A 17154-nucleotide genomic window follows, 5' to 3' on the forward strand; every position below is an offset into this window, starting at 1 on the left:
CTGCTCCAGGGTCTGTCCTGGGTTCTGCTCCAGGGTCTGTCCTGGGTTCTGCTCCCTCTGGGCTGTCCCTGCTGCTCCTGTGTCTGTCCTGGCAGCACCTCTTTGCCCACACATCGACCCTGCCTCCACTCCTGCCATCCTTCAGCTCCAGCGGGCTGAAGGAAGCTCCTGTTTTCCCAGCTCACTGGCTACAGGCAAGAGTGAGACAGAGCCAGAACACCATGACCTTAAATGTTACACCTGTTTTGTTGGCTGCCTTGTTTAAGCATTTCAGGAGCATTTTAAATTCAATTCTGAACAAGGGAATGTTTCCTGTAAAAAAACCACTTGAAAAACATTTGTCTGGAGGCAGACAAATTGAGAACTGCAGAGCTATTGTGATGTAGGATATTTCCTGAAACCTGGGATATTTAGCATATGTCTTCTCAGCAGACTGCAGGCACACATTCTGCCCCTGACTTGTGTCCTGCCAAGCTAAACCAAGCTAATAAACCCTGCTGTGCTGTGGGTGCTGTGCCTCCTGCAGACCAACTTGGAGGCCCTGCCTTGGTTCAATCTTAACTTTCCCTCAGAGTGCCCCTCATGATTTTCATACAAATAATAGGTTTTGCTGCTATTGTCCCTAGTCCAGGAGATGGAAATGGTTTTTTGGCAAGGGAAAGGTAAGAAAGTGAAGTCATAGTACTGGGTTATGAAACCCAAATATCCATAAGTGTTTTTATGTTTACATCCCTTTTTTCTAATTTTTATATTAATGAGGACAATGGCTTTAAATTCAGACTAGAAAATTTTGATTTCCCCATCAGAAAATGATATTTGAAAACACAAGTCTGTTCTGAAGATCCTGAGTAGGGCTCCCAGCTACTTCAGAAAAAAGTCCCAGCATACAGGAATTAGAATTATTTTATTTTATAGCATATGAAAAAGATTTCACCCCAGCCTCTACTAAAAACACTGAAGCTTTCAAACATACCTGATAGTCTTTTAAAAGCTGTTGGACCTAAGTCAGAGATCAAGGACTTGGTGTCCTCAACTTTCCTTGACCTCAGTGAGAGTAAAGGAAAGGTCACTCTTTGCAGGATTACTTGCTATGAGCTGCATCTTTATTTCATTTACATTTTGCTGACCCAAAGCCCAGCAAATTTATTTAAAATCTTTCCACAGATTTTGACTGACTTAATCAGGCTAATGAAGAGCACTTACTGTTACCACAGCAGAAGAGTTTCCATTCAGAAAAGCCCACAGGAATTTCAAGGTGGAAAATTTTCAATCCTTTTGCCAAGACATAAGAAAGGGAAGAAGCTTCTCTGCCTCCTGATTCTGGGCCCAGGCCCAGCACGTGGGAAATCTGCCACTGAGCTGAAGGAGAATTGGGCACAGTGGGAACTGTTTCTTCCTGGTGTTACCTGATCACCTGCATTTCTCTCCCTTGGATTTAATTTACTGCCTTTCCTGAGCCTCAGCTCAGCTTTGCAGAACTGCTCAGTGGGGTAAACAGCAAACTGAGCTCTTGTTAAGGTGACTTTTAAGTGTCAAGACAAATGGGTACAAATGATGGTATTCAAGGCCTGGCATTTTAGTGTTTAGTTCCAAATATTGATATATTAGTGTCAGGGCACTTTTTCTTCCCACATATGGTGGCTAAAAATAATGATCTCTTTTTCTGCAAAAGCAGGTAATGTTCCTCCCATCATTTTTGGCCCTTAAGATCACATTTAAAAAATTTAATAGGGTAATAAAGGACACATGCCAGACTTTCAATTTAAATAGCTTTTTGGCACCTTCACAGCTGCACCTACAGATTGTTGTGGCCAAGAAGAGAATTAGAAATAATTCAGATAGTTGTTTGTTTTTTTTTTTTAATAACTTTTTGTATTAGCAGTTTATGATCTTGATACTTGGTTTCCCATGTGCTTTTCTATGCATGGTATCTCTGCTTGGAGAGCTGCCACTGCAAACAGCTATTGTTGTTACCAACAGCGAAGGCTGCAGATAAGATTCCTGGTATTCTCTGTTAAGGATAAAATGGAGGTGAATTAAGGTCATACAAGCACCTTTGTCTTTTTCCTTAGTTTCCAAGTGTCTTGTGATTGGGTTGGTTTTGTTTGTTTGTTTGTCTCTTTATTTTTGTTGGGTTTTTTTTGTTGTTTGTTTGAGGGTTTTGGATTTTTTGTTTGCTTATTTTCCCCCTTCTCTTTAACAGTACCAGCAATTTAATTGTGCTTTCAGAGTGCTGTTGTAGAGGTATTCCTGTAATGAAACTAATGTATTATAAACACTACAAGCATGAATTTTATTTTGCAGTTTCTCCTTCAAAAAGACCTTAATGTCTAAGGTTATAGGGCTTTATGATTTTTTTTTTTAATTAGAGGAATTAAGCAAGTATTATAAGAAGTCACACACAGTTGAACAGGCATCCACTGCCCATGTATGTTTGTGGTTGGGAAATCATTCCTCCAAAGATTTAAAGGATTACTTATAAAAAATTGCAGTAGCAATAAGTCTTGCAGTTGATCAGCATGTATTGATGTGAATGATGGTGGACTAAATCCTTCCTGTCACCTTAAAGTGAAGCTTCACCTTTGAGGAGAAGAGGTGAACAGACTCCTGCATTCCAGTGCGGGGAGGCGTGTCCCAAACCAGCCCTGCAGTGTGACCTCTGCACCTCTGACACAGCTTTTAGGGCTCTTTCTTTTCACTTGTGGACTTGTGAACTAGACCAGAATGAAGGAGCTGCTTTTCATCAGCTGGTGTGGAGACCTTGGTACCAAAGGGGCCAAGAGGTGCCTGCAGTGATGGACAGCACTGGAAGGATCCAGAACCATCAGGGATGTCATTCCTGATATTAGAATGATAGTGTTCCATGTGAGTCCCTTCAGTGTGATAATAATGCTGCTGTTTCATCTGGGAAAGGGGCAGCTGGAAAGCTCAGGGTGTGTAAAGCTGTGGTGTCAACATGAGCCAATTCTGTGTCACCTCTGTTCAGCTGGAGGAGACTGAGGGGAGACCTCAGTGCAGTTCAAATTCCTGGGCAGGGGCAGAGGAGGGGCAGGGACTGAGCTCTGCTCTGGGGGACCAGGGACAGCAGCCAGGGAATGGCTGGAGCTGTGTCAGGGCAGGCTCAGGTTGGATCTCAGGCAAAGGTTCTTCCCCCAGAGGGTGGTTGGGCACTGCCCAGGCTCCCCAGGGCAGTGGGCACAGCCCCAAGGCTGCCAGAGCTCCAGGAGGGTTTGGCTGATCCTCTGGGGCACAGGGGGTGACTCTGTGCAGGGCCAGGAGTTGGACTGATGATCCTGTGAGTCCCTTCCAGCCCAGCCCATTCTGTGACTCTGTGAAAGGAAGCATCCCCTGCCCTGCTGCTCATTCCCTCTTGCTCCTTGCACTGCTTCCTCCAAACCAGGATCCCCAGCCTGGAGCTAAATAGGCAAAAAGTTTGTGTGTGTGTGTTTTTTGGATGTTCTTGTTTGGCTTTTGTTTTATTTGGGTGTGTTGTTGGAGGTGTGCTTTTTTTTTTTTTTGGTATATTTTTGTGTGTAGTTTTTTCTGGGCCAGATTTCTGCTGATTTAACTGCCTCAGCATAATCAGATGGGCATCAGGAACACAAGAAGAGGAGAAGTGTGAGAGATGGAGGAAGGGGGGAGATCTGAGGCCTCAGCTCACAGGTAGAACATTTTGGCCACTCATAAAAGTGCAACCTCAGTAACTGCTGTGGGAATGAGCCATATATATATTTGTGTAGTGTGTGTTCATTATATATATATATATATAAGTAATATGTGTATTTATATATTTATATAAAATATGAAATTATATATATTGTATGTATAAACACACACGTATATACATATATATGTGTTTTGCAACTGAAACTGCAAAAGCATGAAACCTGTATACTTAAGTAGAAAACCAAAAATACTTGCTAGGCTTTTTAAAAAAAAAATACAACAACACTTATAAAATATCTGAGAGATTCAGTTCTGTGAAGTTGTTGCACATGTAAAAAGTAGCTGAGGCTTCAAGTCCACTACAGCAGTCACAGGAAAATCCTTTTAGACAAGAAAGCAAATGCTTTTGGGAAGGATTATGTTACTACAACGTAATGGGCCACAGGAACTAATTACACTGCATCTTGTGAACACCATGGGTCTTTTTTTTTCAGCCCTGAAACAAACCCTTGATTACAGTACTTGTGGTGAACCCACTTAAATCCATTGTTTTTAAAAATTCTGTTATCTTGAGGTTTGGTGTATCTTACAGGCAGTCATCAGGAGGAAGGGGTTCTTGACCATGAAATGTGCTGCTGTCTACATTTTTCTGGCCTTGTTTCTTGTTTTACTACCCCTATTGTCATTATAGACTATGCTGTTGAGTTTTTAAGGGGCAAGGTAAGGCAAGGAGGGCTGATATCTGTTAACATCTTACTGTGTGTAAATGTGACTGCAAAGAGGAGAACGTTGCTTAAAAAAAATTACAACAGCTCTTCAAGCTGACCTTCTTGACTTAGAATGTTGCAGGGGGGGGAAATAACTTTATAAATTTGTCAGGTCTCACTGCAGCAAGTATTAGGATTGGTTTGTTGCTAAGGAAACCCAAAAGAGCTTATTTAACCAGCTGTCATTCCTGAATTATAACCTACTCTCTGGGGCAAGAAGAAGGTTCTGCTTACAGAATTTTTTAAGATGCAAACAATTGCTAGTGGAAAAAAAAGGCAAATCTGGGGAATGAAGAATTCCTTGTGAAATATATGTCTTTGGTCTCCTTTGTTCATTTGTTATAGATTATGACTCTACAAAAATTGCTCCGTTGCACTGCTTCCATTTTACTGATGATCTACTGCCTTCTTTTGGTAATGGCAAACAGAATCACTCAATCTGGCAGATAAATGTGCTTGGCAGGTTTAACCACCATGAAAACACCACAAAGGATGAAAACACCACCAAGGATATTCATATCCTGTTGTTACTTAATATAAAAGCTGAGTCTACACAAATGATGCTGTAAATCTCTGAAAGGAGGATCTAAAGAAAATAAACTCTGTGTTTGATGACCACGTGGGCAGTTCAGTTGATGATGCTGAGCTCAGCACCATCTCTGGCTGCTCCCAGCTGCGTTGGTAGGACAGCAGCTTGGAAATCTGTGCCTGTTTCCTCTGAGATGTATTTTCTTAGAATATATATATTCTTTGGTGATGTATAACTGCCATGAGGATGTGTATAACTTCTGGCAGAACTGCTCTTATAATGACATATGTCATGAGACAGGATGTTTTTCTATGTTTATTTTTGATACAGTGCATTTAGTAACTGTATTTTAACTTTTATTTTCATGCTTTGTCAGTGAATTATTAGCACTAATTTAATAGTTTTATATAATAGCAATATATTCCATATTACTGATTGTCTCAGTCATTCATGTAGTTTAATTCTTGAACAGTGACTTAGAATGAAAAGCCAAAAGGTCTTTGTTTATTAAAAATCAACAGAAACGTCTTCCTTTATTAAAAACTAAACAGCCTGAGCTCTGGGTCATGGTAAGCAGGGGAATTACAGTGCAAGAATACACCACTGGAGTTCAGTGGCACCTTCTCCTGTGCACTTTCAGGCCCCCCAGTTACTGTGTCAGTAGGAAATCAAACTCCAGCTGCCTCTGGGCCTGGATAACATTCCATGAGAATTTTTCACTGTGCCTGATCCCAAATGCCAGTGGCTGAGGGGGTATAACACAACCCCTGGAGATAACAGTGTCAATGTGACAGGGCCCTGGGCTCAATGGAAGCACTGCAGTATTTTCTGGGAATGCTACATCATATATTTGAAATGTAGCTGTTTAAACAAGGGGCAGACTCCTCTCAAGATATCCTGGAGGAACATCTATTTTTATAGCTGATCTGATTTATCTGAGTTTTAAGCTCCCAGAGATGTGGCCAGGGCACCTCCAAGGTGCCTCTATGATCTTGGAGTAGGTAACTATGAACAATTATCACTATTATTACATATTTTAGTGTTTTTAACAGTAAAAACACAACTCAAAGTATTGATCAAGGAAACATTTAAGGCTTAAGTAACTTAAGCATCCAAGAGACAAGAAACCTAAAGTTTGTTCTTTTTCTCCCTTTTTCCTCTTCTTAGTTATATCTGGATTTTCTAGTTCCTCACAACTACAATGGGAATATTTGTGTTCATGAGCACTAGAAGTCTGCATCTTTATTCTGTACTCTGTATCAGGATAATCTTGAGGAAGCTATGACTCTTTGATGCACAGATATTTCAGATGAAAACCAAAATTCAATGTAAGCAGTGTTCAGAGTAAGTTGAATATATACCAGATAACATTTGAAACTATTATAATGCAGTTTCAACATAATTGTGCACCTTTAAAAAATAGAAAATAAATGTTTTAATTAAAACAAGTCATTCTGTGATAAAGTCTTTATATGATGCATTTCAGCCTTTGCATTTCTGTAACTATTTCACAGTAAGGACAGTGAAGCTGTGGGCACTGGGTGAGTAACAATAATCAGTTGAGACAAGTTAAAATAATCTCCCAAGCCTCCCAAGCCATGGAGTTAATCCACAGACAAGGTCCTAGACAACATCACCAATCCTCGCATGTCACCAGGACCTGCTGATATTTGAGGAATTTTGTCATTTGGGAGGTTTTAAGAACATATTCCTGGAAAGGGCTTTGTTTTAATCAATTATCAAAGACTTAAGAGCTTTCAGTTGTGGTTGTTCCCATGGCACAGCAGATTTATTGTTAGAAATACTTTGTTCTTGAGTTTCACCATGTTTTTCTGCTTTCACTTGCTGCAGAGTTTTTTAAATGCAGGAATAGTTTGCACTTCTAGAATGAAACTGGGACAGGTGTAAAGAAAGGCTGCTCAGACCATCCAGCTTCCCCACAGATATTTTTGATGACAGAAAGCAAAGGGAATTTTGTGTCTCAGCTTCAAAACATGCAAACTGAGGTGTGAGAAGATTTTTGACTGCAAATGCAAGAAGCAAGTAAAGGGAGAGGTGTGGGTATATGAGAGGGAACTGAAAAGCCATGAAAAGAATCTATTGCAAAATGGTTGTAAACAAATTTAAGCTGTGAAGAAGAAGTTTGCTGTAATAATTAGGAATGGTCTGTCCTTAGGTGTTCCAGAATGAGCATAATGGGGACTAAAGATCCTTGCAAACCCTGTTATGGAATAGGTACATTTCTGTTGAAATTTGGGAATAGCACTAGGATGGGAAGGGAGGGGCTTTTGATGCTCTGGTTGTGTGGAATTTGGAGTTAAAAGAATTGAGAGTTTTAGCTGAAGTCATGGTATCCAATTCATTTAAAACTGTCATATTTCCAATGGCACTTTTCACTTTATTGACTGAAATCTCAGTGAGGGTACTGAAGTGAGAACTGAACTTCAGCCCAAATGTCCATCTCATGCTTTGCCAACTGTCACTGGAATGTGCCAAAAGCTCCTTACCTGGCCTGCTGCAGGAAAATGGCCTTGGCAAAGGAACACACCACAAAAAAATGAGTTTTAATGTCAGTTCCCTGCAAGCCTAATTCTGCCTTTCAAGAAAATCTGGGAAGGTGGTCCAAGGCTCCTCCCTGTGATAAGGCTAATTTGCATCCTCAGAAATGAGGGATGGAAGAGAATGTGTTAGAAATAAAAGTCCCTTAAGCACTTTAATTGATTTGGTTTTCATATTTAAAGGGAAATTAGGGTCTGTCTTTAAGACCCCAGCATTTCCTTTTGCCTTTTTTAAGCAATTTTTAAATGGATTTGCTTGTTTAAACAATGCAGACTGAACATGGATATTGAGAGTACTGGAATTTATCAAGTCTAAACAAGACAATTTTCTGCAGAACTGATTCTACATAGATTAGGCAACATGAGCAGATGAGGTAGAGTGAGCCCACTGAAACAACAACTCCCCCCAGATGTGTTTTAGTGGGAATATTGGGATAATGGGTGACTTAATATTTTTTATTATCGTGTGCCCTGTGGGACACATTTCACTCTGAAATATGGAGAGGACTTTTCTGGCTTGCATTAAAACTCTTCCTGAAGCTAAAGCCCTCCATCTCCCTGAGCAGTCATTCCTCAGGGATCTTCTGTTTTGGGCACTCATGAGTCACAGATGGAAAAGGTGATAACCTTGGTTGCCTAAAGCTCTGTACATTCCTTAATATCCAGTCACTAAGGAGTGAAAAAGTACTTATCCAGGGGGGTGAGATGCATTTCCTCTGGCCAAAAGGTGAACAGTTGATAAAATTCCTCCTCATTGCTTGGATTTAGAGACTCTCACAAAGAAAATGTAATAGTGTTTCATTTACTTGGACTTCGGTTGGTACTGTGCTTGAAGCCATTTCAAACATGTGAGCTCAACTTATTTTTAAGCAGCTTTCTTACTCCTTAAATATATGAAAAGATAATCAGGAAAACTCACTGTAAGTATGAGTGTTACAAAGAACTTGTCACAGTGAACACAAGCTCGAGATCTCTGTTTATAAAGATGTGTCAGTGATTTTACCCACACCAGCACAGTGAACATTGAACAAATATTGACAAATATTGGATTTACAGACTTTCCAGTAATTCCTTTCAAAATCATACTAACTGTGATGATAATTAAGCTGTGGTAGTAGGATTGTTCTTATGTTCTGTCCTGGCTGAATTTTTTTCAAGTTTGCTAATTTGGGGGGATTAGAATTCTAACATAGAATGGTACAGAATTGTTGCTATATCCCCTGGATCATCTTCCTCAGAGGACTAAGTTTCTTAGAAACAAATTCTTTGCCATCTCTGATAGCAGAGACTATGAACCATTAACTTCTAACAATGCTACAAGCATCTGTACATGTTAAAAATAGGCTCTAAAATACAATTCCCTACTATCCTGAAATTTCTTAGTTCATACCCAGTCTATTTTGTTTTTATGTTTCCCTTCTGCACCTCCTGTAAAATCCATCTGACAGATGCTAACACAGATCTGAGATTCATTAGGAGGTCATTAATCATCCTAAAGGGATGTTTATGGATAGCAGCACTGTGTAATTTGGGCTGTCAAGACAAATTGACCAAATGGCTTCTCTGTAACCACTTAGCAACTGAGGCAGGCTAATGACAAAATTCTGTGCATGGTATCCCTCTAAATCCAACACAAAATCTAGTGCAAGAAAGAGTTTAGTGAAAAGAGTTTAGTCTGGTGATCATCACACTGAGTCTCAAAGGAAACTCATGGTTTAGATATCAGAGCAATTATGAACACTCCATGGCATTTTTCATTAATTAATTTATGAATAAAAGTTTCTATATAAATAGCATTTTATATAAATAGTGTTACTGGGCTTTCAGGTGGAGGCTTGAGAGTGGGCAGTCCTGAGCTGGGAGCTCTCCCTCAGCCTCAGTCGCGTGTTTTCATCAGCCTTCCCCTTAAATTATTTTTCCATTCATTTTGCGACTTAAAGGCCAAATGTAAAATATAACAAAAACACCCTAAACTGATCACCCCCTTGTCCAAATAAAGGTGTCATGATTTCTACTGAAATCATTTCAGGCAGTGTGGTTTTAACAGGAATGGTGTGTCCAGAAGCCCTGGGCTCCTCACCCCAGGTCTGAGTGCTGGTGCTTCTGGCTGTTACACAGAGGGATACATGAACTGAACGCTTTGGTGGCTGCTCCTGGCAGCACAAACTGCTTCTCACTCACTGAATTCTTTCACAGAAAATACATTTTAAGAGTTATTTGCTCGTGAAGTTGCTTTCCTTGCTGCTCTTCATTCGTGTTCTGCTGATGCTCCACTGCATGATTAGCTTTTGGCCCTGCTGGTTTAGCTCTATATTACATCTGGCACTGAGCAAATTACAAGGAGGAATTACATTAATTTAGCCAGTGCTATATTTCAGTGAACCTACTCTTCAAAATATTATTGTATGCAACAAGACTGATCCCAGGGAGTTAATATTTTAAGTGCAAAAGGTCAAGCATGTCTTGTTTATGCTTCAAGGCCATGTCTGACAGTCAGTTTTCCTGCTGTTTGCACCCATCAGTCCGAATAATCTTTATGATCTACTAATTGAAAAAATACCCTTCAGAGTTATGCCGTGGAGGAGAGTATAAAGGTGGCTGTACAGAAATTCTTCAGGCTTTTACATAAGGCAGTAATTCCTACAGTACCTCTCACCCAGCCCTTTTCTGAAGTTACAATTGTCTGTATAATGCATTAAGAGCAAGCTTAAAAGTCTCTATATAGCTTTACTCTCAGCCATCTGCTGAGCTCTGCTTTCCCTCAAGTGTTCTACAAGTTGTGTTGCTAAGATATAAAAATGACTAAAATTTTAATGGTTTGCCGAAGCTAATTTTTCTAAAACATTTAACTCTGGTAGCAGTGAGAAAACAGCAAAACCATTAACAATAATCTTTACTGTGGACCTGTGATGCAGAGCTGTAGTTGCTGGGCTGAGCACTGTTTCCTTGTGTGTGCACAGTCAGATTTGGGTCCCCGTGGGCTCAGTGCACTCACCCAGAAGGGAATCTGGAGGAGGTGGTGGCAGGACACCTTTGTGTCTCTCTGTTCTTAGCACTGGTGTACCACAACAGTTTCTTAGAACAAAGATGACACAAGACAACTAACTCATTCCAGGCTTGTTACAGAAGTAACTGCAGAATTTACTGGAAAGAGGGTTCATTTATTCCTGGCCTGTGTCACCCAGGTATCTCCTTCCCAACGGAAATCCACAGAGCTGGAAAAATCCTTCTTTGGGCCTGTTTCAAACTGGAAGTGGAAGCAACCCTTGGTATAATCATGGGTGATCTGTCTGCTAAAGAAATCTGTTCTCAGAGTCTCAGTTTGTTCCCAGAAATCTGGCCTGGTGCCCACTCAAACTGTTGCTTGGTGTCAGCTAGCTGCCTTTTATTAGTAAAGACTTGTGGGTGTGGGTCTAAAGACCAGTCTGCATTTTAAAGTGGATTTATATGAATTTCTGCAAATATAGATGCCAGGCTCAGAATAATTTTTCACATGTGAGCTTTCTGCTAAAATATTTACACCATGTCTAAAAGCCCATTTATTATAATAGGACTCGGTAACACATAAAGGGTTGCTTGTAGACCATGCCTAGAATAAAAAAGCAGAGATCTATATATTGTGTGTTCATACTGCTGGCTTGCTCTGTATCACATATAAAAGCAGTTAAAAAAGGGCTGATTTTCCAATGTATTAACTACAAACAGTCTGTTTAAAAAGAGATTGAAAAAGAAAGAAGGGGGCTGTTCAACCGTTGTTTGCTGTTTGTAAGACACAGCACTACAAAAACTTGCTTTTGTTTTTTTCTGTTTCCTCTGATCTGAACACTCTCAAGGTCAGTAATAAATATAACATAAAAGTTCTTGGGAAAAGTATGTATTTTTCCCCTGGAGAAACTTTCACTTGTAAATTCATTTCTTTCAGAGAAAGGTGTTTGCAAGTAATTCTACTTGAGTGTTTCATTACTGTGTCATCAGTATGTTAAATTTTAATGTGGATATCACTAAATGAGAACTGTACATGTCTTTATATGGTAAAGATATATTCTGCTAAGGAAAAGTTGAACTTATAGTCAAAAAAACCTGAAGTCTCTCTGCATTTGGATTTTGTGTGACCTGAATTTTTGTACTGGGCATAGGTCTAGCAGTTTTATTTTCTTTAAAAGGCTTTGCAAGTGCAAAGTTATAACACTCAGAATATCAGGAGGGTGCTTACCGTGGAGGTGGGTCAGGATACATGATGTTGACCTGAGAAAGTATGTCCAGGTAGGAACCAAAGTCACAAGCCTGGGGAAACTCCTCGGTGCAGGAGGATCTCAGCTCACCAGAAGAGCCACCATGGGAGAAGCCATCTGGAGCTGCAAACCAAGCAATTCATATTTACTGCTCTTTCCTTCCCTGGTGGATTCCCTGTCACTGTTTATAACACTGCCATGAATTTGTCACTTTTGTATAAACGTTTATCTGGATAAGGGAATGACATCTCTGTTTCAGGAATAAAATTTAAAGTCCAGAAGAAGTGAAATGCAAACTGGTGTTTGCTGAAGGGGTTGCTAAAGTTCCCAGGGGTTGCACACATGGAAACCCTGACCATTCCATTAGGGGTAGGCTTTTGATTGCAGCTATGTGCCTTGAGAAAATGCTGTTCTCAATAAAAAACACGGACAAAAACGGGAAAAGCTGGAAAATAGTAGAGAAAAATCATCCTGCTGCTGCTCCAGGGCTTTCTTGAGACTTCCACACAAGAGCTTCACAGCTCCAACTAACAACACAGAAACAAGTCTAACACAGAAAAGAGCACTGACTTCTTAGGATTTATGGAGCAGCTCCACACTTGGGTAGTGTCGCACAATTTAGTTTAAGATTATTCTTTTGAATATCTCTGAAAAGATGCTTTCCTTTTTCCGTTCCTCTAGCACTGTTATTTCTAACAAGCAGTTTGAAAATTGCCCTGTATATTTTTGCCTGGTTTCAGGGTTTATTGGAACTGAAAATACTAGAGCAGTAGATTTAAATGTAGTGATTTAATCTTAATGGTCATTATTTTATCATGCCAAAATATTGCTGTTCATGGGTGAAAGAGTAACCCCAATTTAACCATTTATTCCTGCTGAAAATAAGGAACAATGGATGTTACCAGAATAGTAGGCATTAGTTTTCTGGATTTTGTTGTTTCATTTTTCCCTATGTAATTGTCTATGGGAGTTTGCATTTCACTTCTTTTGGATTCTGAATTTCATTCCCAAATAGAGAGGTTAATCTCTTATCTGGATAAATGTTTCTGGAAAAGCCAAAAATAGCTATTCCTAGCTCCAAGTGGACAAACTGATCGTAGGAAATGTGTCCATTAGACACAAAAATTCCTGATCCAGACAATTAAATGAAGTCCAATTGATGTACCTCAGAAAACAAGATTTAAGCTAATGTGTTTGTATCTTGCTCTCTATCATTGTCTTTTCTATACAAACACCACAACAATATACAAAGAACTGCACTCACAACGAACAGCAGATAGAGGAGTCTGGCCACAGAGGATGCAATTGTTGATGTTCCATCATTTATGATATGAATTTTTGAAAGCTGGACTTACAGAGTAACTTTATAACTGCTTTTTTTTTTTTTCCCCTAAAGAGAAATAATCTGATTCTGTCATAAAATGGCTTTTAGCTTCTGGTCAGCAAACCCAGAAGGTCAAAAATATAACTCTACAATTAACTCCTTGATAGCCTCAAAACTTCTTAAAATCTTTCTCCTTGTTTTTGGGGCTTTTGTTGTTTGTTTGGGTAGGTGGTTTTTTTATTTGTTTGTTTTGGGGTTTCTTGGGAGTAGGATCTGGCACCTTTTTGACTCTGTAATGAGGATGACCATTGTATGAGGATGACCATGATAATGGTCATACCATGACGTTTATGTGATGCTTGCAATGCCATTTTGGTGCCCTGGTTTTCTGTTTATATCCAGTTATTAATTTTTGTGGTCAGAAAAACAACATTTTCCCAGTCATTGATGTAGATTGGGGCACAAATTGAAAACAGTTCTGGCTTTCCAACATAGAAATGACATCACACGCTACAACCAGGGTAGAGGGGATGTGAAAATGCAACAAAGAAGAAATCTGATACCATATCAAGGAGAAATGATCTGTTTAGGACCTGCTGTGGGCACTGGCCTGGGTTATGTTAACCATGAACTGTGGGAACACAGTCCCAGCACCATTAAACTGCAAGGCTGCCTGTGACCTCCATACCCTATTTTTTATGGTTTTTAATTTTATTTTTTATTCCTTGCACAGTGGCTTTTTTGTTGGATTCAAAAACTATGAATTCTGCAGAGAAGAATTTGAGCAGTCTCTGCAAAATGCCATGAGCTATGAAAGCTGGAGAAAAATCCTTTTTAGTAACTTCATCACTGTGGATTGTTCCTGCCTCCTCCAGCACGATGGAAGAGACTCCTTGCATGATGTTATCACATACCCTGCCTAAGCCAGAGAGACCATACCCTGATTTGACCAACCTATGCAGAAGACCCATTGTATTTTCTCTCTCCTTTTGTGTTACCTGTCCCCCCTGTAAACTCTCCCAAATTAAAGTGGGTTAGGTAATTCCTAAGACCCCAAGGATATGTTAACCTGGGTTTTTCCCTTACCTCATCTTTGTGAAACCCCCCAATTTTAATACCACGAATATGTAGAACCCCCTGTTGAATATGTAAACCTGAACCCTTTAAAAATGAGGTTGTGAATCCAATAAACCATTCCAGTTTTCATAGAATCACAGAATCATAGAATCAGCTGGGTTGGAAGGGACCTCTGAGATCATCAAGTCCAACCCTTGATCCAACCCCGCCGTGGTTCCCAGCCCATGGCACTGATGCCACATCCAGTCTGTCCTTAAACACCTCCAGGGATGGAGAATCCACCACTTCCCTGGGCAGCCCATTCCAATGGCTGATTACCCTCTCTGTGAAGAAACTCTTTCTGATCTCCAACCTAAACCTCCCCTGGCACAGCTGAAGACCGAGCCCTCTTGTCTTGCTGATGGTTGCCTGGGAAAAGAGACCAACCCCCCCCTGGCTCCCCCCTCCTGTCAGGGAGTTGCAGAGAGTGAGGAGGTCTCCCCTGAGCCTCCTCTTCTCCAGGCTGAGCCCCCCCAGCTCCCTCAGCCTCTCCTCACAGCACTTGTGCTCCAGTCCCTTCCCCAGCCTCGCTGCTCTTCTCTGCACCTGCTCCAGCCCCTCCATGTCCTTCCTGAGCTGAGGGCCCAGAGCTGGACACAGCACTCCAGGGGTGGCCTCACCAGCGCTGAGTCCAGGGGCACAATCACTGCCCTGGCCCTGTTGGTCACACTGTTCCTGATCCAGGCCAGGATCCGTTGGCCCTCTTGGCCACCTGGGCACACTCTGGCTCATGTTCAGCTTCTTGTCAATCCAAACTCCCCTGGGACCGTCTTATCTTCGCTGCCCTCCGCAGGTGTTTGCCCCCCAGCAGCGGGCTGTCCCCGCGGTCGGTCCCTGTTTTGTGTCACTCACCGTCCCCAGGCCCCGTCCCGGGCCGGGGGTGCCGCAGCCGCCCGTCCCTGCGCAGGCTGCCCACCACGATGGTGGCACAGGACAGGGACAGCACCAGCCCGATCACCACCCCCGCCACCAGCAGCGGGGAGACCAGCAGGCTGGAGTCGCTGCCGCTCTCTCCATAGCCGGGGAATTCGCTGCTCGGGCCGCTCCTGTTGGAGGGAAGCGCTGCACAGAGAGAGACAGGAGGGGTCAGTCGGGAGGACAGGGATTCACACACGGGGCCAAAGCCCTAAAGAGCCTGAGACAGATCCACTGGATCAATTCATGCTCTCAGGGAAAACCTATTTATTAAACGGATTTCTGGACTGTCACTAGCTGACTGCAGGGGTGTCACATTTCCCTGTTATTAGAGAATATCGTGCTGGAGCCAATGGCGTGTGGTCCATAATTTTTATGGCTTTTCCCTGGCAAAATTCTTTGTAGCATGAATTGAACGATGCTGAAAGAACCTAATTGCACATGGAGGAATGTGCAAATCCCAAAATTTGAGCTCCAAGCAGAACAGAAGAATTCCACGTTGTTAAAGGCGGGAAAAAACTCCAATATATATATAAATTTATTATTTAAATTCAATAATAAATCTACTTAAGGGAGAATAGCTCCAGTAATTTATTCCCAAGTCAAATATCCTTTTGAGACAAGCTACAGAGAGAGTATCAGAAGTTAAACTGGAAGTTTTCCTTAGAGAATCAACCAGTGATATGTGTGAATTAATTTCCCACAGATGTATTTATGGGGGATTGCAGTGCTAAGGGAGGGGAGGTAAATGGTAGAAATTATGTGAAAAAGGATTCAGGATCTAAGCAGATAAAATATCCCCCCACTCCCCTCCCAAGTTAAAAGGAAATCTCCCATTTGCTGCTCAGGATCAGACAATCAGACTTATTGATGCATAAATTCCTGGAGGTGCCTGTGTACCAAGACTGGGTGTTGAGTATGGCCTGGATACACTTTTGTGTCTGGCTTTATGCCATTTGAACAGATAAAGAATTTGTTTCCTACAGAAACCAAGGCCAACAAAATTTTTCTCTTTTGAATATTCTGTGAATATTTGGTTTAGGAAGTGCAAGTGTTTTTTACATGGATAGGTGTCAGCAGATAGTTCTCAGTAACGTTTTTCCACTCTTTTCCTTTGGGAGATTCCACTCAGTGTGTTGCAGTCCCAATAAATTAAAAAGAAGACATTGGCTTCAAGCCAATGTATGTTATCATTGGCTGATGCTTGAGCTTGAGAGAACCAACTAGAAGTACAAAAAAAAGTGGACCTAAAATGTAGTGGGGTTTTTCTTAATTTTCTAGAAGCGCTTGACCATTGGCTGAGGAACTTTATAAGCAATTAAGACACACAGCCAAGAAATGTGCTGAGTTTTTACCAAGTATTTTATACCAAAAAAGAAAATTGAGTTCTTTGAAAATTTAACTGATGCTGTAGCATTAAATCAAAAGGTTATGGACAACTGAGCTCCTTAATAGTGTTAGTGCAAAGAGATTTGGGGTAGGGGATATGTTTGAGGGGGAGATTCTGCTGATCTTATGGCCCTTGAGCTAGAACTTAACTTCCTCAAACTTTACAAAATTCTGACCATGCTACTCCTTTGTACATTTTTTAGCTCTCTCTCTTGGTAATGTGTCCAAAAAGTGTGCATTCTTGCTGACATTCCAAAGCCTTGTTTATTCATATTTTTGCAAAATCTCTCTTTGAAATACGCAAATATCACAGCAGTGACAATTTAAATCCCAGTGGTGGGGGGCTGACACCTGAACTGAAAGTACTGGCAGGTAATTTATTGGGAACTTTGGCTGACTTGTAAAGGTGAAATAAAGATGGACTTTGTTGCCAACCTGCTGAGAAATGAGCCTGGGGTGGGAGGTGGCCCTGTGCACTATCATTTCAATTTGAAGTCAAATAGTGCTGAAATGGAGATGGTCATAAAATTCTGTCAGTGGGAAAGAAAAGAGGCTTCAGTGAGAAAAACAAAGAGGCTGAAGTGAGTGCTCTCAGATCTTTTAAAGCTTGGGACAGATACTAAATGATCCTCTAAATAGGAAGAGGGGTTGTCTAAGG

General features: G+C 41.0%; 1 protein-coding gene across 1 annotated transcript in view; it reads right to left on the reverse strand.

The window, feature by feature from the left end:
* LOC113957564 (protein BEAN1-like) overlaps positions 1-17154 on the reverse strand; it is a 52895-nt gene that overhangs the window by 1707 nt on the left and 34034 nt on the right. Inside the window, 2 exon segments of the mRNA XM_027665166.1 lie at positions 11734-11875; positions 15045-15254. Of these exon segments, the coding sequence (XP_027520967.1) occupies positions 11734-11875; positions 15045-15254 (352 nt within the window).

The sequence above is a fragment of the Corapipo altera genome, unplaced genomic scaffold, assembly GCF_003945725.1.
Source record: "Corapipo altera isolate COAL_440 unplaced genomic scaffold, ASM394572v1 141, whole genome shotgun sequence".
NCBI classification, from domain to species: Eukaryota; Metazoa; Chordata; class Aves; order Passeriformes; family Pipridae; genus Corapipo; species Corapipo altera.